At 32.9% G+C, this 26,177-nt stretch overlaps 1 protein-coding gene across 5 annotated transcripts; it reads right to left on the reverse strand.

Annotated features, from left to right (window-relative positions):
- Positions 1 to 484: 484 nt before the first annotated feature.
- On the reverse strand, positions 485 to 24,555 carry LOC127724044 (uncharacterized). 5 transcript variants are annotated; one of them, XM_052230818.1, is made up of 6 exons: positions 24,502 to 24,555; positions 11,032 to 11,123; positions 9,517 to 9,758; positions 8,457 to 8,589; positions 3,272 to 3,400; positions 485 to 1,155 (listed from the first exon to the last, which is right to left on the reverse strand). In XM_052230818.1, exons 2-6 carry the CDS (start codon positions 11,105 to 11,107, stop codon positions 767 to 769), a joined length of 969 nt encoding a protein of 322 aa, XP_052086778.1. In that variant the 5' UTR covers positions 11,108 to 11,123; positions 24,502 to 24,555; the 3' UTR covers positions 485 to 766. The 5 variants fall into 5 exon arrangements, with proteins under 5 accessions (XP_052086778.1, XP_052086775.1, XP_052086779.1 ...); XM_052230815.1 differs by lacking the exon at positions 24,502 to 24,555 and adding an exon at positions 16,475 to 16,750; XM_052230819.1 differs by lacking the exon at positions 24,502 to 24,555 and adding an exon at positions 16,475 to 16,749 and having other exon boundaries at positions 9,517 to 9,620.
- Positions 24,556 to 26,177: the final 1,622 nt, after the last annotated feature.

A 26,177-nucleotide genomic window follows, 5' to 3' on the forward strand; every position in this document is an offset into this window, starting at 1 on the left:
TCTGCTTACCCTTCCGAAGCACCTGAGATCACCTCCAGTTTCTGGTGGGGTTCATGTTGCTCAGTCTTTAGTTTTCTATGTTGTGTTTTGTGTACTATTGTTTGTCTGTTTGTCTTTTTCTTTTTTAACCATGGCTGTTGTCAGTTTATTTTCGACTTATGAGTTTGAATGTCCCACTGGTATGTTTTGGCTCTCTTTTAATGGATATGATTCAATCAATGCATTAAACAATAGTAGCACGACGGGTGTAACTCGTGCAACAGGAACTAATGTCCATCCAGGAGAAAACGAGTACTCACCTGACTTTTGGTTCGGTTCGTGTTGGTTAATCTTTTATTATTCTAGTTAATGTTTTGTTTTTATTGTTATCTTTTCGACGTTAATTCTTTTTGGCCGCGGTGTTGTCTGTTTTTATTGGACTAGTGATTATGAGTATATTCCCTCTCTCTTTTTATAGATATATGGCTGATTAAAGGATAAAAGATATACAAATTACTTGTTTTTAAACCAGTGATTTCACATACAGAAATTTATTGATAATATATAGATTATGACTTTTTGTGTTAATAAAGTAGTATTTTTCTTTTTAATAAAATATATACAATGCGTACATTATCAATAAGTAAAAACCATTTTCTTAAAAATTATTTGCAACTACAACATTTTTTTGAAATCAACAAGCACATTAAAGTCTCTTATTTAAAAAAAAACAAACTAAAACAGTCTCCATAAACTTTTGACGAAGTGTTTAACACGAATCTCGTATTTACTTCAGTTTTGCAATTGTAAGACACGACCCTTCTCTACCTACCATCATGCGTGTTTTGGTTTGTACCCATACAGTATCGCCTACTTTTAACTCAACGGCAACAACAGCTGTAGCTGTTCCAACATTGGTTCCGGCATCACCATCGTACATAACATATGCACTTGCTAAACTTTTGCCGTTATAGTATATTGCGAACTGGGCTCGATTTGTATGCGACAAAATCCAGGAAGAAACTAGATAGAGCCCCTCTTTCTCAATTGTAAACTTGCCACTATTTCGGAAAGAGGATAAATTAGAAATGCCAGTATGTGTTTTGATATCATCAAATTTCACAACAGAACCACTGGATAAGAAAAGATGGGAAATAAGACATGCTGTCATGGCCACTGAAAAATAAATGAAAACAATTAAAAGACAATTTGTTCTCTGTATAATCGGTCATTGTCTTACTCGAAATGACTTTTATAAACGTTTGCGCTGACAGACAAATCAAGCATTTTACATGTTTTATGATTTATCTCTTGGTTTCACCATTTGAAAAACATAAAATATAAAGCGATGTTAAATCTTTTGAAAAAAAACATTATAATTTGCACGATTGATTTAGCAATGTCAATCCTTAAGCTCATTTTTTTTCGGACTACATATATTGGTTTGGTAACTAGACAGAAGTGTCGACTGACAGGGTCGGTTTGTGGCCAGGATGACAAAGTTCTTTCAGTTGAAATGGTTCTTAAGTAATAGCAGTTAGGAAAAAAAAAAACGGATGTTAAGTAGTTTTTTGTCAACAAGAAGTAATTCTATTTTGGTTATAATTTACCAATTAAAAGTACATATTCTTCGTAAACTTATCACTGAAAGACACCTTTATAACGGGAAGTGAGTGATTTTACAATCAGATATGTCATTTTGTCATATTTAAAATTGTACCCAATGATAATACAAATACGTGTTTCCCTGAACCCAAATTGTGAAGTTGCTGGAGAATTTTAAACAATAGGCTGCTAAACTTTGCCGTTTTGAAAATTATTTTTAACTTTTATTGCATTAAGTTATGTATATATTATATAGCTGGTCCCTTTTGCTGTCTCTTTCAATCTTTTATAGTTTTTAAGGAAAATATATAAAATGCAAAACTTTTTAATAATTTTCATTAAATTATATTTACTTTTACAATGCGACGATTTCGGGCATGTTTATTTTTTCTTGCTACTAAACGGCTCTCTCTTTGTGTTGAATATTGCAAGATATTTGCCAAAATTAACCAGCAAAATTTAGGTAACAATTGTTATTTAAGCACAGTTACTCATATAAGGAGTCGATTGAAAATTATCTTTATTGTCAATACTTTGTATATCATATCGTGCTGAACATTTATACTGTTTACAAATTCTCTTTGTCAATTATAATCTGGGGAAAAAATTACTCCTATAAGGCGTCGACGGACGATTCAGTCATGTTAACTTATTTGTAGATCTTATTTTGCCAAGCATTTTACTTATAACAGTTTCTCTTTTTCAAATTTAGTTTCCACAAAAATACCCCACAAAATATTGGTGCACATCGTCAAATAAGAAGAAATCCCATGAAGATCGATTTACGATTTTTGTCGTGTTATCATATTTTGCTGAAGTATGGTTTCCTATAAAAAAAAAACAATTTGGTAAAATCATTACTCACGAGTAATAACTCCTTTAAGTTTTCATGTTGGCTTATTTATATATCTTGTCTAGCTGATAAATTTTGCCGTTTAAATCTATAAAAGTTTTAAAATCTTTAATATAAGAAAAGCGAAGAAGGGTAAAAAATAATTTCATTTAAGGGCAATAACTAATATAAAGAGTCAACTGACCATTTCACTCATTTGGCTCAGTTGTAGATCTTTTTTGCTTATCATTTTTGTTCTTAAAGTTTTTCTCTATCTATTTTATTTTTCGCGCACAGCAGAATAAATTGCTTTAGTCGTATTTGGTACGACTTTTCGGAGTTTTCTGTTTTAATGCTCTTCAACATCGTTTTCGTTTTTAATATGGTTTTCCAACTGTTTTAATTCGAGCGTCACTGGTGAGATTTATGTCGATAAAACGCGCATCTGGCGCACACATTTATAGGACTGGTATCTTTGGTGAGTTTTCATATGGAAAGGTTCAAGCGTCAGTGTTCACAGTGATTGTCAACTTCCTAAGTAAACTATTTAAAATGCTTTCCCTTTGAATTTATAGATAGTTGAAATAACAAACATGAAGGGAACTAGCCATTATTTTGTTTTGATTCTTAAAATTACCCATTTTTTAAAGCTGATAACAGTACATAATGTTAAATCGCTTATCAGTTGAAATGGAAAATAAGAACAAATTAGGTTTCCAAAGCGGAAGTCACACACTTTTACCCATAAGTTATTCTTGTAAAGTACAAAGTCAGTTTTGGAAATTGTACTAGATTCCTATATTCATAAGTTTGTTTAACATTATAAAGGGAGTAACACTACTTAAAGTCACAAACCTCTAGCACTGTTTCTAGCAATCTGTTGTTGCAGTTTACCAATACGTGTGTTTACATCATCAGTTTCGTTCAGATTATCCATGTTCGTGTTTTGTTGAGCTACGGAATCCTTCAAGGCCTCATGAATTTCTGCAAAAAAACACATTATGAATTGTTTGTATTCTAACAAACTCGTTGTTTTACTGATGTCGGTTGAGAAAGGGTAAATACCAAACATGCTTCAAACGGATGTCTATAATTTGAATTATCATTCTAGACGAACTTATCTTTAAAAAATATGATTTGATATGCTAACAGATATAGATAAGTATGGCTAATTTTGTTCATATGAATATTCTGTTAGAGGGAATAAATAACACTTTCATAATGGTTGCAAAAATAAGGATATATGTAATGTAATCTACAATTAACACGCATAACTTGGTGACTTCATGCCAAAATTATATTCAATTCGTAAATTACATGTTGCATTATCGATTTGTCAAACATGCCTCACATACACGTGGTAAATGCATTAGCGTCTTCCAATTATGGTCATTAAGAAACATATAGGTGCATTTACTGCATTTGGGTTGCTAATCTTCTATTGATATAGTACTTCACTTGTCTTAATATCTTTTAAAATGACTAAGTTATGTTTATTTAAATATGAACACCCCAAAACTGTCTTATAAAAAAAAGTCCTATCATAATGTGAATAGATTTCGAAGGTAAACTAAATGATAGAATTTTTAAATAAATTATGAGAATATAGCTCGTATAAAATGCTTTCAGAATCTCAAAAGAAAGTAAGTTTTTTCCTGCTATAACATAGACGCCTGCTAAACAAACTACATCATTACGGAGTTACAGGACATACACCCAAGTGGATTCAATAATTCCTAGCTAAACATACCCAACAAGTCATCGTTGAGGAAGAATCTTCAGAGAAAGTTCCTGTGGTCAGTGAAGTCTCACAAGGGACTGTACTCAAGCCCTTACTATTCCTTCTTTTTATCAACGACTAACCTGACAACATAACATCTAACACACGACTAATTGCAGACGATTGCATAGTATATAAACAACACATCTCCTGTGGATACTAACATACTACAAGGAAATCTTTACAAAATTGCAGAATAGGAGAAAACCTGGAGGCATGGACTTTCACCTACAGAAGTGCACTGTACAAACTACTACCAGATCATGCTCATCAATAAAACACTCATACATGCTTAAGAGACAATTGCTGGAAAGATCAAGAAGTACAAATAACTTGGGATTGACATCGAATCGGACCTGTACTCAGTGTACTGGAAACCACACATCGATAGAGTAACCAAAAAAGCAAAAAGCATGCTAGGATTTCTAAAACGCAATTTAAGAACATTTCGGTACTGACATGATTTATAACAAACCTTTCTAAAATTGTCCGTTTATAAATTTTGAAATTATAAAGAAACTAAGGTTTCAACTCCCTCAGGCAAAGTTGAGCTTAGATGGATTTGGCTATTTTTCAGGTATTTTTTGACATATAGCTCTTCAACAGTTGTGGTTCTAATACATCCTCGGCTTTCAAATATTCGGCTTTGAGCGTTCCTGGTGAAGGTAAATCCAGAAAAGCGCTTCGGACGCTTGAAATTATTTAACGTGTTGTTTTAATTTTCTAATAGTGAAACGAAGACAAACGCCTATTTTGCAATGGTCAGCTCCAACTTAGACTACTTTACAACAGTATGGAACCCTTACCAAACAGAGCAGGTGAAAAAAGTTGAAATGGTCCAGCCCGTTACGCAATCAATTGCTATAGGAACACCAGTAGTGTGGGTAGCATGTTGGAAGAACTTGACTGGAAATCAAAAGACAGAGAAGTGACGCTACAACTAACCTTAAAGTTATAGATATTTCATATCTTTTGAATAATTTTGTGGTGTTTCGTAAATTATACCATAGCTTTTGTTGAAAACCCCGGCAATAACCTCACGAGACGAAGTCGAGTGAGGTTGCCGAGGGGTTTCAACAAAAAACTATGGTATAATTTACGAAACACCACAAAACTAACCAAAATATATGAAATATCTGTTTTAACCTATTGCATATATTGTTGTTTAAAAATGTGTATTTCATATATTTTTGTTTATTAACTTCAAAAATAATTTTGATAAGAATCGATCAAATTACCCTTTTAGGACCTTACACATTAAGCTCCGCCTACTTTCCAAAATACGCACGGGCTTCTGAAACAGCGGGAAAATCAGTTGGACAGGATTTTTCGACAGCGATGGATACACATCTACATTGGTGACGGGTAACGTTACAGACTAAAAACTGTTGAAGGAATTATATGTTCTGCATATGGACGCAATATATAGTTTGAAAGATTTCTGATACCCAGATTTAAAGTTGAACTGCAAAGGGTTAGTTTTTTTTTTTATTTTATCAAAATATTTGAAACGTTTTTAAGTTTTTGGTATTAATTTATAATTCTGTGGAAATTTAATTCACAATCATCTTTCTGAGAGTTTGGATGAATCATTCCATGTTTTACTTTGTACCAGAAGCCCAAGTTGTACATTTGATTTAATTTAATTCAGAAGGATTTCAAAATGATCACGATTAAAGATCATTAAAAATCACATGCAGACTATAATAGATAATTTAAACAAAAAGTTCACCTTTATTTAAAGTAACCAGACGCTTTCTATTCTTAACGGCCCAACATTATAGGTATTACTTAAGCAAATCGTTAAATTAAGATGTATATAAAATCGGATACGGATCCAGGATTTTGAAAAGCAGGGGGGTCTAGCCATCCAACATTTGGAGTAATAATACGAAATATCTATGCATTTACCATATATAAAGCTTCTTAAAAGGGGCATGCCTTCCCCCTCCCTCCCCTTAAAAAAGCCGCCACGGCAAATTTCAACCTTTACATGTAGTTATACAGTTGAGCCTAAGGGACTACAATCCAAGTATACATCTCAATAACCGAAAATCGAATTATATTTTCAAGTATATTATAATAATATATTTATATATACTTTTTTTTAAAACTTTGTTCTTGAATCGAATTTTCGTTCATTTAAAAATATAGGACAACGGAGTTGGTGTATGTGGGTTCGATTCCCACCCTAGGCATTCATTTATATCGGCTGGTGCAAAGCGGGCAGTTTAGCTTAGTGGCCCCACACTGACTCTGTTGTTCCTATTTCAAAAAATTCAGGCGGCCTCGGATAGGCCTTGCTATCTTTCTTTTTTTCTTTTCGAATACCAAATACAACAAAACCATGGTATAATTGTGAAAATTATACCATAGATAGCTATGGTATAATTTTCGATTATTGAGATTTATACTCTTGTTGCATTCCCATAGGTTACATTGTACAGCTATATAAATTGGTTAATGATCGTGTGGATATACCATGCGACAATTACCTAACACCAATGTCAGCAAGAACAAGATCATCACATACCAAGACATACCAGCAATACTCAACCAAGATTAATGGCTTCAAATACAGCTTTTTTCCAAAAACAGTGACCGCTTGGTACTCTTTATTAACAAGAGTAGCTGAGGCTCCTTCCTTGGCATCCTTCAAGAGGGAGCCTTCAAAACTCTCTTTCTAGTCTGTTCAGTCCCCCATTTGCCAAGTTAGTCAAATGATGGACTGGAGTGGGCCGGCGGGTATTATTTCCCTGGTACCGCCACGGAAGCCGGATTGGTTCAGGCCAGATGAACGAAAAGCAAATGGGTACCCCCTTTCTTTATTTATTTTTCTTTATTATTTCATATCATACATATATACTTGCTTTAAATATTTTTGGTTTTACCTTATAAAATACTCGTTTTCTTGCACCTACCGAAAGCGTTGAGTATTGGTCAGAATTGACAGTTCAACGTACGATGTACATGTAGATGTAGACATACAATAGAAAAATTTCCTGAAGATTCCTTTATAAATTATACTTTTTCTAAATTACCTCCCCTTAATAAAAAAAATCTAGACTTATCATGTTCTGCTATTTTACAATCCAAGATGGCAGAAGACACCCATACCACATTAAGTTTTGATTTCGTATTTCGTATTTTTACTTTTTTATTAGAATTAAAAATGTATTTGTTTCGTAGCATTGTTTTCTATCTAGTTAGAATGAACATGTGAGCCTACGTCACATCATGTGATATAGCAAACATTTTACTTCCTGCACGAAAGATCAGTTTTCAAAAAAGCCGTTTGTGTGCTCTAAATAAAACGTACAAAAACTTGTAAATTGATTTATCAAGTTTCCAAATAGAAATCAATACATGCATGTACGGAATCGATTTTACATAAATTACATTTGACTAACAGAAAAATATACTTTTCCAAGGAACAGTCAATATTCACTTATTAATCTTTTTAGAACATGCCTTATTACTATATCAACTTATACTTTTTTTTTAAGTCCACATCTTAAGCTTTTATTATATCAGCATTCCATGAAAAGTTAAGAACTTACATCAGTAAGTATTTTACAAAAAGTTACTGTAGATTTAATTAAATTCAATGAAATTGGATATTTCAAAGGTTTGAAATTGCCCCAAACGTGTATGAGTGGTCAATGTGTTCATCTAATAGAATTGTTGAATATACCTGCACGCGGCTGTGTGTTACAATATTGTGTTTCCGATTCCAAGACATTTCCAGTGCTGTTTAGTCTATGTCTACTTTGTATTCCTATTTCCCATGTCTTCGAACAGGATCCCCCAGGGACACCTTGATAAAATCAGCATTATCATACAAAAAATGAAGAATTAAGCACATAATTTAGAAGGCTTTATAGGTTTGAAACACTTTGTCATATTTTAAATAATGTATACAAAGTGTTGTTTTCATTTACTTGTCCTGTGTCTAAACCTCTGCTGGTGGACTGATGAGGGGCCTGATGGGGGGGGGGGGGGTCTCATCACGATTCACGAGTTAATTTTTTTGTCAATCACGATTCACAGAAAATAAATTTCCATGATAACGGATCACGAAAATATAAAAAAAAAATAAATCTGTAGAAAAACGGATCACGATAGCGAAAATGCGCCGATCACGAAGAACGAAAATAACCCATCAGGCCCCTCACTGATGGCATCATCAGCTCAGTTGACGGATACGCGGCAATCCCACTGGCATGGTTCAATATTTCAATATCAACAGAAAATACTTACGAAATGCTTTCACTTTAATACTGAAGTCATTCCTTGGGTTGTACAGCTGTGCTGGAGTTATTACCTCAAATGTAACGATTCCATATGTGGAATACAAAATACCTGTGTTCTTGGTTGAACAGGAAAATCTTTTCTGAAATTAGTAATCAATATACAATTAACACACGATGAACAGGAAAAATTACACCTTGAGATATTAAAATGGATAGAAGAATTACGAAATTACAATTTGAAACAATCAAATGAGCTGGGGGAATTTATGAAATTTTACATGAGACAATTCTTTTATCATTGTACATTCAATGTAAATGTATGGTGACGTAATAAGGGTCAATGTTAATGAGACAGCAATCAAACAAAGAAAGTTAATCAAAATAGAACTATGTATGCACAGAAGGTGATACAGTTAAGAATTTAGTTCTGGTTGTGATTTTTACCAGGAATATTGATGATTGTGGGTGAAGCACTCTGAAATATCTGTTTGTGTATTCCATAGGTATTATTTAAGAATTGAATGCTTCTTTTTGTAAATTCATTGGGTGTAAAAGCGTTGACCGAAGTACATTTTGTATGAAGCGCGGAAGCGCTTCATTCTAAAAATGTGCGCATGGTCAACGCTTTTACAACCCAATAAAATTACTAAAAGAAGTATTCAATACTTATAATTACATTTTTTGCTAAGATCATGAAAACACGATTTCTATCAAGTTTTTCTTTTATTTACCTGTGCACTTTATTGTGGAAGCTCGTGTCGTCATGAATGTTACATCTCATTTTGAAATGAAGGTTAATTTTAGAATGACGCGAGATTGCTGTTAGCCAATAAAAATAACGTATTATAATGAAACAGACATGTAATGTAATTATTAATATATATTTTATAAGCAGTACTCTGTCAGTTTCTGTTAACTCAGTAATTCTGCACATCTTTTAAAAATATATCTTTTAAAGTGCATAAAATTTGAAATGCAATTATACATTTGTTTTGAATATGTGCGGATAATATACATTTCCTTGTAATAATATACCCCACTCTTCCTACTATAAATAAAACACCTACCAGAGCAGTTCCTCCTGGTAAAGATCCTCCATAAATATTCAGTTTAACTCCACAATCCTTGATATCGACCATTTGCCGAGTGATCTGTATTCCGTAATATGAATCTGTGTAACCAGAACGAATCGTAATAACACAACGGTAATTCGGGTTGGAAGTTGTCAAATTTGCTCCAGCATTTATAACATATTCCCTATCATAAATATCAATTGCTTTCCCACAATAGACATCACTGTCCATAGTTACTGAAAAACATTTATTATAACAATACATTAAACAAAACATAAAGAATATAGAACATTGATGAAACACCTATACAACCTGCAAGACAGTAAAATCTATATTCTCCCTTTTTTGGTGTTTTTATACAAGGGTCAATCAGATGGAAGTTACTAGTAAGAATCATTTAACCCAAATGTGGGTTAAATTGTCTTGTGCAATTAATCAGTTATTCCAGGTGTTGTAATTGATACTGCAGTGTCCCCCCCCCCCCGAGATTTATGTATCATGGTGCTATAGGGCCATGAGAACAGAGGCGGAACGGCACATTGTATACAGCATCTTGATTTGTGTTATCATTATCCATCCTTTGCAGTGGTGATATGTCATCGATTACAAAAAATTCTTGTTGTGAACATCACTTAAAAATTTGTTGAAGGGATTATAAACATAATCAGTAATATACAAGAAGTAGTTCTGACTATACAATCTACATGTACACAATATATATGAATGTATGAACAGTTGTTTTACTAATATACTGTACGTTTCACTGTTCGTCACTTGTAAATTTTTGAAATGTTAGCAAAAATATGTGCCATGTATATTTTTACATTTGAATGCATGTCCCTTTAGTATCTTTTGCCTCTCTTTTACAGAGGTTGAGTGAAAAACAGTTTCTTTAATGATAAATTTTGCCCTAAATGAATATTTAATACAGTAAATATTTGAAATGAAAGTGATTTTAACCATCAATAAATCTTTCTATGTAAAACTTGTACGAGAAATATTTTCTTTGATTACAAAACACTGTTTATTCGATTTAGAGACATTAATAAATCAACCTTTTTTTATTTTAAATTTTTTGAAGGGAAGCTGAAATCGTACCATGTGGCAGGAAAAGATTTGCACACAGCACCTAGCCTGTAGCAACTTCTCTAGGTCCTTTCTCGCCCCTTAGGATACAAAATCCATTATCAGTGTTTCCAATTATGAAGAAATGGAAACCAACTGAGTAAAATGTGAAACCCAGGTTGAGTATGTAAAGTGCAAATTTTTGTCAGTACAGCAATAACAGATTTTGTTACATTTTTTTAAGGTAACGTATCTATTCAAATAATTTTAATTGAAATTTTCTGCAAAACATGACAAACTTGGGTAAAAGGGAAAATACAAAATTTCATAATTAGAAATAAGTCCACATCTTAATATTTATTGGTTCATTAGATATTTTTCACAGTGTAAGGATCAAGTCAGTTCATCTAACATTTCTCCAATAAAGGTTTAGTGTTAACTTACTAGTAAGCTGCGCATGAACACTTCCTAATATCACAGAAAACAGCCATATCACTGTCCCAGCTGTATACATCATCATTTGTTACAATATATTCCTATAAGAAACAGAATTCTTCAATTCAACAAAATTAATACAGGTGTGCTAGATTTATTCATTAACAGAGTTATGTCCCTTGTAAAAAATGTGCAGAAAAGGTATTAGGCTTGGAAATATTCAGTACGGTCTTCTGATTCTAATAACTTACTTTAATTTTCACTGCAATGGCCTAAATTGTGAATATAAAACTGTTGTGGGGCTTGTGCCTATTTAAAACTTGACAAATTGAAATAACAGTTTAATTATCATCATACAATGTATGTACATGTATCAATTGCAATACCAAAAAATAACTCTCAGTAAGCTTCACTTTTATTTTAGCCATTTTGTAATATGTCAAGAAATAATTGTCCTTTGAATACTTTTTAGCTCACCTGGCCCAATGGGCCAAGTGAGCTTTTTTCATCACTTGGCGTCCGTCGTCCGTCGTCGTCGTCCGTTTACTTTTCAAAAATATTCTCCTCTGAAACTACTAGGCTAAATTTAACCAAACTTGGCTACAATCATCATTGGGGTATCTAGTTTAAAAAATATGTCCGATGACCCCGCCTGCTTATCAAGATGGCCGACATGGCTAAAAATAAAACATAGGGGTTACAATGCAGGTTTTGTCTATTGATTTGAAAACTGTTATAAATAGATAAAATCTGACTGGAGCAAAAATGTTCAGAATGTTGAGCACTACCAATTGTCCGTATATGTCAAAACGGTCAGACGACTTTTTATAGGCGTTATTGCCCTTAAATGACAAATTTTACCATTTTTTCATTTTTCCTACTATCTTGAAAACTATAAAGATAACGAGAAACTTTAAATTGCAAAAATGATCAACAAGACAAGTTCTACAAATAATTCTCATGGTCGAAATCGTCAGTCGACTCCTTATTAGAGTTATTGCCCTTTGATGACAGTTTTTACCATTTTTTTGTGTTTTTGCCTTACATCTTAAAAACTATAATAGATAGATCGAAACTTAAATAAGAAAAATTATCAGCAAAACAAGATCTTCAATTAAGGTGAATGGAGGAAATCGTCCGACAACTCCTTATTGTCTGTTAACTTTTACAAAAATCTTCTCCTCTGAAATTACTGGGTCAAATTTAATTTGGCCACAATCATCATCGGGTTATCTAGTTTTAAAAAATGTGTCCAGTGCGGATATTCTTTATGTTTTGCCTGCCTACCAAAATGGCCCACATGTCTAAAAATAGAACATAGGGGTAAAATGCAAGTTTTGTCTATTATTTTGAAACCGTTATACATAGAGAAAAACGTTCAGAATAATGAGCTTTACCAATTGTCCTTATACGTCAAAACTGTCAGATGACACCTTATAGGAGTTATTGCCCTTAAATGACAAATTTTACCTTTTTTTCTTTTTTTGCCTATTATCTTGAAAACTATAACAGATAAAGAGAAACTTTAAATAGCAAAAATGATCAGCAAGACAAGTTCTACAAATAAGTCGAATAGTAGAAATCGTAAGTTGACTCCTTTTTATAGTTATTACCCTTTGATGACGATTTTTACCATTTTTTTTTGCGTTTTTACCTTATATCTAGATAGATAGAAACTTAAATAAGCAAAAATTATCAGCAAGACAATATCTACAATTAAGAAAAATGGAGGAGATCCTCTGACGACTCCTTATTGGAGTTATTGCCCTTTAAAGACGATTTTCATCATTTGTTTGCGTTTTGCCATATATGATAAAAAAATTTATAATAGATAAATAGACACTTTAAAACACAAAAATAATCAGCAAGTCAAGATCTACTAACAAAGCAAATTTTGCCGATATAGTTAGTAGACTGTCACTCTCTATAGGAGTGATTGCCCTTAAATGAGGATTTTGTTTACCCTCTTTTGTGTTTTGAGCAAAAACTAAAGAAGATAGAGAGAAACTAAACAGACTAACTAATCAGCAATACAAGATCAACAAAACAGATTTTTGCCATGAATTCTATTCTCGTCTACAATGTTGGAGAGTGTCCTTTGTTGAATACGCATATAGACCAAGGTGAGCGACACAGGCTTTTTAGAGCCTCTAGTTTTATTAACATATTTCCATTTCATGGATGTACTTGAATGAAATTTAAAACCAAAGTTAAAACGGAAATTTCTACAAGGCTAATACCGCTATGGTGGATAGAAAAATTGAATAAACAGTAAAATTTACTTATTAACCTTCTTTGAAGGTTTTTTTTTGCAAGGCACAACCACGTAAAAGGATTATGAGGTTTTCATGATCAGTAGACGAAAGTACAATTAATATAAAAACTTGAAATAAACAGATTTGTGGTACCAGAAATTTAACTACCATGGGAGATTACTCTTCATTTCAAAAAGACAATTTAAATAAAGTTATATGTAGTTTTTGCCGTGTGAAAAATTTGAAATATTAACTATATTCCAAATTTTCTGATAACATACAAATGGAAATGGCCTAATTTTCTATACAAAAAACAGTTTTTACTTTTAAATGTAGCGACAAAAAATAACGGTTAGGGATTATCTCAACCTCTTTACCTCGATTGAAACCCCATATTTCCGAAGCATAACTAAGAACTGATGCCACTATACTGTGAAATAGTTCAGGTTGTTTCTGGTTTAACAAGTACAAATTTTTAACTGAGTTTAACAATGATTATATAGCTCGTGAACCCTGTTGAGACACACCTTTTTGGATCTGTAAAAACTTTCCATTAAAATAAATCAGCATACCTAGATGTACAATGTACCTCTTTATTGGTGTTTAAAAAAAACAAAACATTTTCTGGTTGCCTTCCATTCTAAGTACACAAATTTTGTTTAGTCAGTAATCCCTTCAATGTTCCAATTATTACTATATATTAACAATTGATTGAAAAGATCTTGCAATAATTCTGGTGATTTCCAAAACATTGTCATCCACAAAAGAATAAAAAATATCAGAATATCATTCACGGTACAGCATTGTTCGGTACATCAAAATGTATGTTCTCTTAATTCATTAACAAAGAATAAATATACGACAGTGGGAAAGCCAGTGACATTGAAGAGTTCCTTCCGGTGGTCACGCGGGAAAGGGGACATAATCTAAAAATTTCGTGGTGGCGCTGTAATCAGCGTGTAAACAAACACATAGCCTGTGGTACACATAGCCTGTCTTTCAGACAATAAATCTATCAAAACAACTTAATATTTATTTAACAGTATTTTTGGTTGAATTTTCATCATACTAGATTTCATCACACGACTGCAAAACAAATACTAAAATAACTGCTTCGTTATTGAAATTTGATACATCAAGTGACGACCTCTGTTCTTCACATAAACGGTTGGTAGTAGTTTTGGAATTCACTAAATTGGGATAAAATTAAACTATAAAACCATGCTCACAGGTTTAACTGTTTAACTGTTCAAGACAATCAAACGCAATTGTTTTATACAACCGTAAAAAGTATATTAAAATATAGATGATAATATTGACAGGCCAAAGATAAAGCGTTTTCAAAATTAAAATCTCACGCTGGGACAGGGCGTTGATTTACATGTGGTCTATGGAATACTGGATTTCAGCTTCGAAAAGGGGTCAATATATAGCCATATCCGATCTGATCTATCAAAATAATTTAAGGGATATTGCTAAGACCTTTCTTCATTTGAAATACTGAATTATAAGGTAATGATAATTGGATTTTGTGAGCTCAGCAACCTACTTTTATGTGGATCTGTTGAAAAATGGAGTTGAATGATGCGCTTCCTTTTCGCAACCTCAGTTGAAATTTGACACGGAGTAATGGGTTTATTATCCATATATTTGGGTACTCCCATCATTATAGATTTAAATATCAATAAGGATGCAAATGTGTCAGCTATTTTCAGCTATTTAATTGTCTTTAATAATTTTTTTTTTTGAAAAATCACGCGTACACAACTCGATGTAAACAAATTACCGAGATGGTGCGATACTGTCGTCGTCTTTGTAAAATTTGCGATTGTCGCCACTGGAATCATGTCCGTTACGAAATGTAAAAGGAGGCGCATAACTGATGCGTGACTTTCCCACTGAACATGCTTTCAAGTTAAGTTATATTACATGGATTAACTGTATACCGCTATCTAAGATTGTAAAATAACACAATCGGTCTAGTTTTTTGTACTTAAATCTGCAAATTTTGAGACAATTTGGCAAATAATGTGTAAGACTGTTTATTTGAATAAAGAAAAATCAAGTGCTTTATTGCATTACTTAGACTGTTTTAATAATTAACAAATATTTGTTTTTGTTCGAATCAACTCTTCAACTTAGTCATATAAGGGGAGATACCTCTAATAGTAAAAAGTTTCTATATGAACGTTAAAGAAATTGTCATTTTTTACTTGTCCGAGAAAAAGAAAGCAAGAAGCAAGAAAACAAGTTAAGTAACACCATTTGTTATTTTTATTTTCTTAACGCATATCATAAAACCCATCTTCTCATATTTTATTTATATTCTATCTCATAGATTTATTTGTACTCACTAAAATGTGTTTTTCATGAATAATCTATGCCAATTTGGTTAATTTTGCACGCCGTCGCTCGCACCATATACTGTGCCCTAGCCCACTCGGCCACCTTTCCGACGAAGTTTATTATACTGTATTGTTAGCCCTGGATAACGCCAGGATATCCGATCTACGGCTTGAAATATGATATAAAAAAATAAGGAAATGTGAAGTATTTTCAATGAAACAACTATCCAACGGAGACCAAGAGACGAGGATTTAAATAACTAATAGATATTGTATAGTCTTCAACAATGAGCAAATCCCATACCTTATTGATAAAAAATGCCGCGGTATGAAAAATTGAAAAAAGAGAAAAACAAACTGTATGATTAATGGTTAAAAATATTAACGAAACATATGTAAGACAATAACCAAGACAACCACTGATTAACAGGCTCCTGAAATGTATCAGTCACACGTGGTGGGGATAAACATATTAGTGAGAACTCAACCCTCTCCCTATCTTGGACAGTAGTTTTACAGCACAACAAAAGAAACAATCTGAAAGAATTGATCTTGAAAAAGCTGCCTCTTCCGATATAAACACGTTTTTATTGTTAAAAATGTATGTCAAGCTTTCAGTTGGATGCTTTTTGTGTTCTTTCGTAAGGACGGTGCATTATAAATGTATTCCCGTACATTCTTTATTTACAAGAAATGTCGAAATGTCGATCAATGTTAAGGCATTTCTTGGCCAAAATTTTGTATAACCGTGACTTTTAATAGAGGTTGTGAACAATATCAGTAAAAGCATAGAACAGTACACACAAATATTATTTGAAAAACATTCTTGTTATTATCTCTAAAAATACTTACATAAAATTATAACAGCTCGTAAAACCGACACATCTAGCATCGATACAAAGTGGACTCTGAATGACTATTTTATTGAAACAACAATGTTTTATATACAAAACCTATATCCTTGCCGTGTATATTTGCGTCCATTCGTTTTTCATTTTGAAATATCAAAAACAAAAAACAAAAAACGAGAGTATTTTCATTTTTCGTTTTTGATTTCTCAAAAACCAAAATGAAAAACCAAAGTGTTTTCGTTTTTCGTTTTTGATTTCTCTAAAACCAAAACGGAAAACGAAAGTGTTTTCATTTTTTGTTTTTGATTTCTCTAAAACCAAAATGAAAATCAAAAGTGTTTCCGTTTTCCGTTTTTGATTTCACTAATGATGAATTGTGTATGTAATTTTAATTATTTCTTGTTTTATTATGTACACTGTTTTCCTTTCTTGCTTCACAGTCATTGATAGTAAATAAGGTCAATGTAAGCACCCCGGTGTTTTTTCAACATAATGTAGACAAAATAGACCGCCTGACTTATGAATTGAACTACGGTGATAAATGAATCAAAGCCTTTCAAATTACCTTGTTTATATCTTTACTAAAAAAATGAATATTATATTTAAATATTAAACGGATCATAAATTTAAATTGTACAATATAATATTATATAAAGATGGTACAAATAGATAGATAGATTACAACATCACATTAACAAGGGAGGTTACTACTTTTAAAACTGATAATAAAACTAGCCCAGTCGTTAAAGTATACATGCACAGCGGTTATCAGATCTATAGTATTTAAATCGAAGTCGACGGATGCAAAAGTCTTACTCAATCTGAACAATAAGGGTGTGTGATCTTTACTTTTAAGTTTAGAAAGGTTGATCTAAGATGATTAGAATTGATGACCAAGGTCCATCTGCCAGTATTATACGAATTCAGGACGATAATGTGTTTTGCTTGATCAATTGATTGAAAATCAAATTTGCGCAATTTCACAATTAAAACCGGGATTAGCATTCAATCATTTTGTCATTCGGAGCCTATTCGGTATTAGTTTTGCTTATTTGTGAAAGCTATATGGTGACCTTAACTGGAGGGTGTGGATGGGGGTTTACGGAAAAGAGAATAGTGGGCAAAAAATATGAATAAAAGAGACAATGAACCAAGACATACAAAAAAAGAATAATGAGGTGTTTAAATATGAATAGAACAAAATAATTGACAAAAAGAAACAAAGAATAGAGATAGATGGCCTAAAACACTAATTAAAGAATAGAGAAAAATGGTATAACATATCAAAGAATACAGAAATGAAGAACCCCGCATCCAGACCATCGTACTAGTTGCCTAAACCAACGTTATTTTGTCTCCGGTAGATTGTAATTGGTTATCATACGTTTTCTTTTTATTTCTATGCCTATCAATTAAGACGTGAGCTTTCATAATTTGCCAGCATATTACATTACAAAAAAAGACTAAGCCGAACATCACCCTGGATTTTTTCTCTTTCTTTTCTTCTAATGCAGAACAATAGTTACTTTTCATGAACTATTTGACAGGATACCGAGAATATGGAAAGCTATTTCACACAATAGTGCAATTTTGCCAACATTGAAAATAATTTCATAGTTATTTACCATTCTATATACACTCAAAAGTGTTGACTATTTAAAATGTAAAGCGTGTAGCACGCTGTGGGATATATTGAAAGCGGTTTCTATTGCATTTATATAATTAATGAACAAGAAATGAAATTTTAAAATTCATTGAATAATGTCTTTGACTGTTTAATTATATATTAAAAACTGATAATATAGTGGTTATATATTAATAAAAACATCCGAAGAACGTTTGAATCTTATGCAATATTTGGGTTTATATAAATATCTGAAAACTGGCTGCCATCGAAGTGGCTACTAGCGAGTGGCTGCTTGCTTGAGCCTGGTCTTACAAACTCCATATTTTCATTCACGTCTTCACATTACAGGTTGCAACACCTTGCCAAATTATTGGGTTCCAATAAACGTTTAGCAAATTATGCCAATGTGCTTTCTCATGGGGTTTTATGCAGAAAAATTACCGGAAATCTATGGTAGTTTGCAAAATACTTGTCAAAATCGAAATCTTACTGAACAAAGTAGATACCTTCATTAAAAAAGGTTGAGGCATTGAAGGCCAAACAAGTTTTCACATTTCACATTCTTGCGTGTCTAATTGTAATCAGACGGTCGTTGTAGAGTTCCAAGAAGTTTACAAATTAATTTAATACAAAGGCAAAAAATAACGTAAAGTTTCATTGGTGAAATTAAGACTGAGAATGGAAATGAAGAATGTGTCAAAGAGAAAACAACCCAACCAAAGAACAGAAAACAGCTGAAGGCCACCAATGGGTCTTCAACACAACGGTATTTTCAACCAGAGGCGGGCTTCAGCTGGCCCCTAAATAAAAATGTATACTAGTTCAGTAAAAATGGACGTCACACTAAACTAAAAATTAAAAAAAAACATACAAGACTAACAAAGGCCAGAGGCTCCTGACTTGAGACAGGCGCAAAAGTGCGGCGGGGTTAAACATGTTTTGTGAGATCTCAACCCTCCCCCTATACCACTATAGCTAGCCAATGTAGAGAAAACTAGCACACAGCAATACGCACAGTAAAACTCAGTTTAAAAGAAGTCCGAGTCCGATGTCAGAATAGGTAACAAAAGAAACTTAGCAAAATGACAATGATTCATAACTTAACAAAGGATTACTAGCAGTAACTGACATGCCAGCTCCAGACCTCAATTAAACCGAATGAAAGATTATGTCTTCATCACATGAAAATCAAGCACAATCCCTGCTGTGAGGGGTTTAGTATCATACCGTCATAAAATATATGAGAAGAAAATGACTCGTGTAATGCCACCAACCGGTTTTAGAATTAATGTGGTTATTACCGATGCAAAAACCCTATAAGTGAATCAATATTAATACCAAAATATGTCATCTTTAATGAGCCTCCTCATGGAGTTTTTGATTATGTGATTACTTGGCTGTTTTTTTTTGTTTTTTTGGTGTGATTATTTGATTACTAGACCAAATATTTCATGATTATTTGATTATCTAGGACTGTATTTTAGATTGATTAATTACCAAGTTTAAAAAATAAATTTGTGTGTATAGCAAACATATAAAATTTGGCTTGAAAGACGTCAATGTTTTTCGCCTCGCTCCGCTCGGAAAAATTGTTAAGAATTAAATCCGAAGATTGAACGCGTTTGTCCAGTAATCGTATTAAAATTCATACATATATTAACGTGCTCATACATTTAAGTATAACGACATCAGAGATATATCTTGTAATTAGATTGGTTCGTCTAATTAAGTATTTTCATCTGAAGTAAATTTACAAACTTCTTTAATAAAGGATTTGAAAAAGAATGTGCCCATAGTACATAAATGCCCCACTCGCACTATCATTTTTTATGTCCAGTGGACCGTGAATTTGCCGTCAGAACTTTAACTTGGCATTAAAATTACAAAGATCATATCATATGGAATATGTGTACTGAGTTTCAAGTTGATTGGACTACAACTTCATCAAAAACTACCTTGACCAAAAACATTAACCTGAAGCGGAACAGACGGATGAACGGAAGAACGAACGGACGTACAAACCGAAAAACATAATGTCCATAAATGGGACTAAAATAGGTACGGAAATTGAATGAAGGTATGGTAAATCTCAATGAGACCATAACAGGCATATCCAAATAAAGTTCCCTGAAGTCAAAAACAACTTCCCCCACCTGAGATCTATTTCCACTACTTCTGCAATATTGTATTTATCAATAATAATATAAATAGAAATTGTATGCATGTAAATTAAAAACGATAAGGGTAAACTTATCAATCCTTTAAATAAACCTATTTTAAAAGGTTACCAATTGAACACTGTAAATAGATCTTTGAATATTGTTTTAATTGGTATAAATATTAATTTTGTTATCAGTAACTTAAAACCATACTACATATTATTGTTATACACACCAAGTTACTATGATCTGTTGATACCTATGATTTGGCATTGCACAAGGGAATGTCTTTCTCTGACTGTTAATAACGTCTTTACACTAAGTCCATTGGATGTTGGATGTGTACTGATTGATATTTTAGTCTTAGATACATGATTTTTGTATTAATTGTTATTGGCTTTAAACTAGCTGTCAGTAAATGCGAGGACTCTCAGATCTGTACTTTGTGTCCTTTTTTTGTTTGTTAAGGATGTATAAATACCCTGCCACGTCCGGTCTGTGCTTTTGTTAAGATGTTTGTTTTCTGTTTTTATCGGTCTGATATGTTAAGCCCTATTTAACTGATTTTTATAGTTTGTTCTTATGTTGTGCTGTAACAAAACTGTCCCAGGTTAAGCGGAGGGTTGAGCGCTCACAAACATGTTTAACCCCGCCACATACTGTATGTGCCTGTCCTAAGCTAGGAGCCTGTAGTTCAGTCGTTGTCGTTTGTTGATGTCTGTCATATTTGTTTTTTGTTTTATTGTGTTATAAATTAGGCCGTTATTTTTCTCAATTGAACTCTTTCATATTTTTCATGTGAGGGCCTAGTATACCTGACTATACTGTATGTTTTTTTCTCATTGTTGAAGGTGGTAAAGTTGCCTACATTGTATATATAACTGCTTACATCCACTTCATTTGAACTTTGGGGATAGTTGTCACATTGGCAATCATACCACATCTCATTATTAAAAAATGTTGAGAGGGTTGAAATTTGTATTTCTTAGGAAAGTTCAAATGTTTTCCTCCCAGTTCACCAAGTTTTAATTGGATATTTTCACATTTTTCTGTACCCTTGGATTTGTGTTTAGAGCCAACCAGAGCTTTCTGCCTGTTGATTGGTAGTTGAAGGCCATATTGTGAGCTCTAGGTGTCTTTTTGTGTATTGCATATGGTGATTTGGTGATGTCTTCATGTCATTGTCCCATTACTTTGTATAGACAGCTTATTAGTCAACCTTATCTATCAAAGACGACAAATGATGGCCAAAGCTCTCCTGGGCTTTTGTATAGTCATGCGAGAATAAAGATATAAACTGACTTGGCTTGGTATAAACATGTATATTTAGTAAACTCGTATAAATTCAAGTCAAATTAATATTTTAAGACAACAAAAAATATAAAAGTGTAAAAAAAAATGTTTTTAATAAATGTTAAAAATATTATTAGGGCCCCGCTGAATGGCGGCGCCCTATAGTGATCAGTCTGTCCGTCCGTCCGTCTGTCTGTTCGTCCGTCCGTAACAAATTGTGTCCTCTCTATATCTAGAGAACCGTTACGATTTCAAAGTTTATACTTGACATGTATATTAACCAGAGGGTGTGTCATAATGTATGTACAAAGTCAAAGGTCAAGGTCAAATAATTTGGTTTCAGTTGAGAACCCCATGTCCTATGGTAAAGATCGTGTCCGCTCTATATCTTGAGAACCGTTATGATTTCAAAGTTTATACTTGACATGTATATAAACCAACACCAGAGGGTGTGTCATAATTTATGTACAACTTCCTAGGTCAAAGGTCAAGGTCATATACTTTGGTTTCAGTTGACAACCCCCATGTCCTATGGTAAAGATACACATTTTTAATGCACATTATTCACACCGGGGCCCACAGAGATGGCTCCCATCTCAATAATATCTAGTTGTGTTTGTGAGTGGCCGTGGATAAAGGCGTGTTTTATGGTCTGGGTTAAAAAAAAGTATTAACTTCGGGTACAAATCCCTGCCCCACCCCAGAGAATCAAATGGTTGCTTCCTTGGGAACAATAGAGATTGAAGATGTTGAGAGTCAATATCAGATAATTTTTTTTTTTGTTCTGCGGCGACGTTAAAGGAACACCAATCAGTCAATCGATCTTTATGACTATGGCTTCAGTTGTGTAATATTCCTTGTTGTAAAAGTTCATTTTCTGCTTTGTGTAGACTTATTTAGACTTGGAATAGATCTACGAAGACTAGTGAACGGTCATGTGTGGTTTTGCCATTTTATATGCCTACCGATGTCTAGATATGATACGATGCTACCGGACATAGAAAAAACTGTCCCTTTTTCATGAAAAATTAAACTGTTACAGTATTTTAAAGAATACAAAACTGGCTCTCTTTTCTGTAAATACAAATAAAAAGCTGACATGGGTTAAACTAAAGCTAGAAATCCCAATCTCCCGACATCAATTCGTTTAAAAAGACCATATATAGATATAAGAAGATGTGGTATGAGTGCCAACGAGACAACTCTCCATCCAAGTCACAATTTGTAAAAGAAAAACCATTAAAGGTCAAAGTACGGTCTTCAACACGGAGCCTTGGCTCACACCGAACAGCAAACTACAAAGGGCCCCAAAATGACCAGTCCAAAACCATTCAAACGGGAAAACCAACGGTCTAATCTATATACTTAACGAGAAACGAGAACACTTATGAACCACATCAACAAACGACAACTACTGAACATCAGGTTCCTGACTTAGGACAGGTGCAAACAAATGCAGCGGGTTTAAACGTTTTAATAGGTACCAAATTCACCCTTACTCGAAACAATAGTGTAACATATGACCTTAAAATTTAACATTGAAGGGCTAAACTTGCATCGAGCCTTGTTTAGGCCCTAAAATAGAAAAATAAAGAGATGTGGGGTAAATGAGCATGGGACAACATCGCACACAATACATAAAAGAATGAAAATTATCAATGAACAGGGCTTTTATTCCTGTTCTTCATCTCGAAAGTAGCCGGAGGGTCTTCGACGAGGCAACGAACCATTCATACCCTTCATATGTCTTTTGATGTTGTCCCTAAATACTAAAAGTCTTACACTGAATCTATATATTTTGATATAGTGTCGAAAAAATAAATAAAAAAAAAACTTGCGTTTCAGATTAAGAAAGGGTCCGAAAGAAACGTTCAGAATGCACGATTTTCGCCCTTTTTTTAGATCTTTTGGGGGCCTTGAGCCCTAGATCACTCGCCCAAAATATATTTTGCTTCACTTGTAATAGAGGCTAGTTACGGCCCAGTCTTATCATCTTAGATCAATCTTTCTAAACTTAAAAGTAAAGATCACGCACCCTTATTGTTCAGATTGATAAAGAATTTTGCATCCGTCTACATTAACTTCGATTTAAATACTATAGATCTGATAACCGCTGTGCATATAAACTTTAACGACTATCAGTTTTAAAAGTAGTAACCTCCCTTGTTAATGTGATGTTGAAATCTATCTATCAATTTGTACCATCTTTATATAATATTATATTGTACAATTTAAATTTATGATCCGTTTAATATTTAAATATAATAATTTTTTTTAGTACAGATATAAACAAGGTAATTTGAAAGGCTTTGATTCATTTATCACCGTAGTTCAATTCATAAGTCAGGCGGTCTATTTTGTCTACATTATGTTGAAATTAAAACACCGGGTGTTTACATTGGCCTTATTTACTATCAATGACTGTGAAACAAGAAAGGAAAACATTGTACATAATAAAACGAGAAATGATTGAAATTACATACAAAATTTATCATTATTGAAATCAAAAACGAAAAACGGAAACACTTTTATTTTCATTTTGGTTTTAGAGAAACCAAAAACAAAAAATGAAAACACTTTCGTTTTCCATTTTGGTTTTAGAGAAATCAAAAACGAAAAACGAAAACACTTTGGTTTTTCATTTTGGTTTTTGAGAAATCAAAAACGAAAAATGAAAATACTCTCGTTTTTTGTTTTTTGTTTTTGATATTTCAAAATGAAAAACGAATGGACGCAAGTATACACGGACCATCCTTTTATTTATACGCACATGTTTAATGCGACGAAACCTACATTAACCTACAAACTCTCTTTGTCCCAGTTTTGGACATGTTATTGATAAATTGAATGTGTAATTAAAATCGATATGTTCGTTTTAATTTAAAAGTGGATCATATCCAAATATAAAATGTTTGACTGGCAACAAGATTATTTTCAGCGGAAACTTACATCCAAATGTTCAAACAACTTTTAATGTATCCTAGTATCCATAATTCAGTTTTGTTAAAGATAAAACTACTATAAACTGATGCCGCCATTCAAGTATATGTTATTCTTTTATCATGTAAACAGACATCCAAACCTCTATTGCTGCATACGTTTTATTTTGATTTATCTTCTTTAAAAAATTCTAGATTATGAATTGAAAACCACTATATCAAATTTGGACTGTAAATATTTGTAACCTTGACCTTAAACGCATGATTGGATACAGGATGTTTGTAAACAATACAGAAAGAGGAAAACCGGTATGTAAGGACGGGGACATGAAATTGTCCATTTTTATCTGCGTCGCCAACGGCGAAAGAAGGTCGAGTAACCACTCACCTCCGTCCGTCCCTGCGTCCGTCATTCTGTCCGTCCCTCCCTCCGTCCGTCCCTCCTTACCTCCGTCTGTTGTCCCGTCCATCCCTCCGTATGCACGCCCGAAAGACCTAGGGTAGAAACTTTTGTCAATTTTTTTTAATATTTGGTCTAGAGCTAATTAATAGTGCGAATTGTAGCGTGTAAGCAATTTTTACATCTGCCGTGCAGCTACTTTCTGCTTGATGATAGTTCGAAATTTACAACACTCGTTGTACTAGGAAATTTTTCGTAAATTTCTTCTTTATTTCTGTATGGACTGGAATAATTTTATATTTAATTTTGAGCTTGATAATGTTTAGTTGTAGCGTGTAAAATTTTTCTTACATCTGCAGTGCAGCCACTTCCTTTTTGAAATTTTAAAACACTTTTTGTACAATGAAAATGTTTGTCAGTTTTTGTTGGCTTCAATAAAAGGGAATGATGTATATTTGGTCTTGGGCTTGATAATGTACACATGTTACCTCATTCGATTGTATGCAGATATGCAGGTCCAGACCCGGTATTGATCTTGTTCATCAAGAAATGGGGACCGACAAGTATTTCTTATAGCAAGTAGTTACTGAATAAGCCAGCTTAGGTATCATAAGAATTATTCATATCTTTGTCATAGTATAGGCAAAAATGTAGTATTTCATTTTCAGGGCATTATGTTAGCCTTCGTGTACTACTCAGCTAAAGGATGTATGGGTATACTATAATTTTTCAGTTATTTATGTTTTGAAAATAAAAATAATGGAAAAATGCAGACACATTTTATACTTTACATAAGCTTCTCCATTACAAGTAAATGTGAACTTGTATTGGTACGATGTCCAAGTTACATTTCAGTCAAACCTGGTAAATGAATAAATAAATAAATCATTTTACGTGACTAATGTTATTTATGGACAGTTTATTGGTCAAATAAGGTTATAACTTAATTGATTATTTTGGAATGATATGACAGTCTCATAGTAGAACTTAAATCAAGTTCTTTGTCCATCTAATAAGTTATTATGAAGGAAAAATCACCAAAATTTATAATATTTGAATTTTGCATACATTTAAATGTTAAAGCATTTAGTTTATGCAATCCGGATTTGTAAAATTCCCAAAAGAAAATGCTTGTAGGTAAAGAATTGGCATGAGATATGAGGTAACGAAACAGTTTTTTTATTAGCAAGTCTCAAAAGTAAACAATCATTAAATATTTGAGAGCGTTTTTATAAAAAATAAAATTAAAAAAAATACCGAACTCCAAGGAAAATTCAAAACGGAAA

This window comes from Mytilus californianus, unplaced genomic scaffold (genome assembly GCF_021869535.1).
Source record: "Mytilus californianus isolate M0D057914Y unplaced genomic scaffold, xbMytCali1.0.p SCAF_14, whole genome shotgun sequence".
NCBI classification, from domain to species: domain Eukaryota; kingdom Metazoa; phylum Mollusca; class Bivalvia; order Mytilida; family Mytilidae; genus Mytilus; species Mytilus californianus.

Excerpts from the sequence above, each read along its gene's own strand:
- LOC127724044 (XM_052230818.1), bottom strand. The coding sequence starts at position 11,107 with ATGATGATGTATACAGCTGGGACAGTGATATGGCTGTTTTCTGTGATA. Across the intron at positions 3,401-8,456 it reads TATTAAAGTGAAAGCATTTC|AAATTCATGAGGCCTTGAAG; the intron begins GTAAGTATTTTC and ends GTTTTTTTGCAG. Across the intron at positions 1,156-3,271 it reads TGCTAGAAACAGTGCTAGAG|TGGCCATGACAGCATGTCTT; the intron begins GTTTGTGACTTT and ends TTTATTTTTCAG.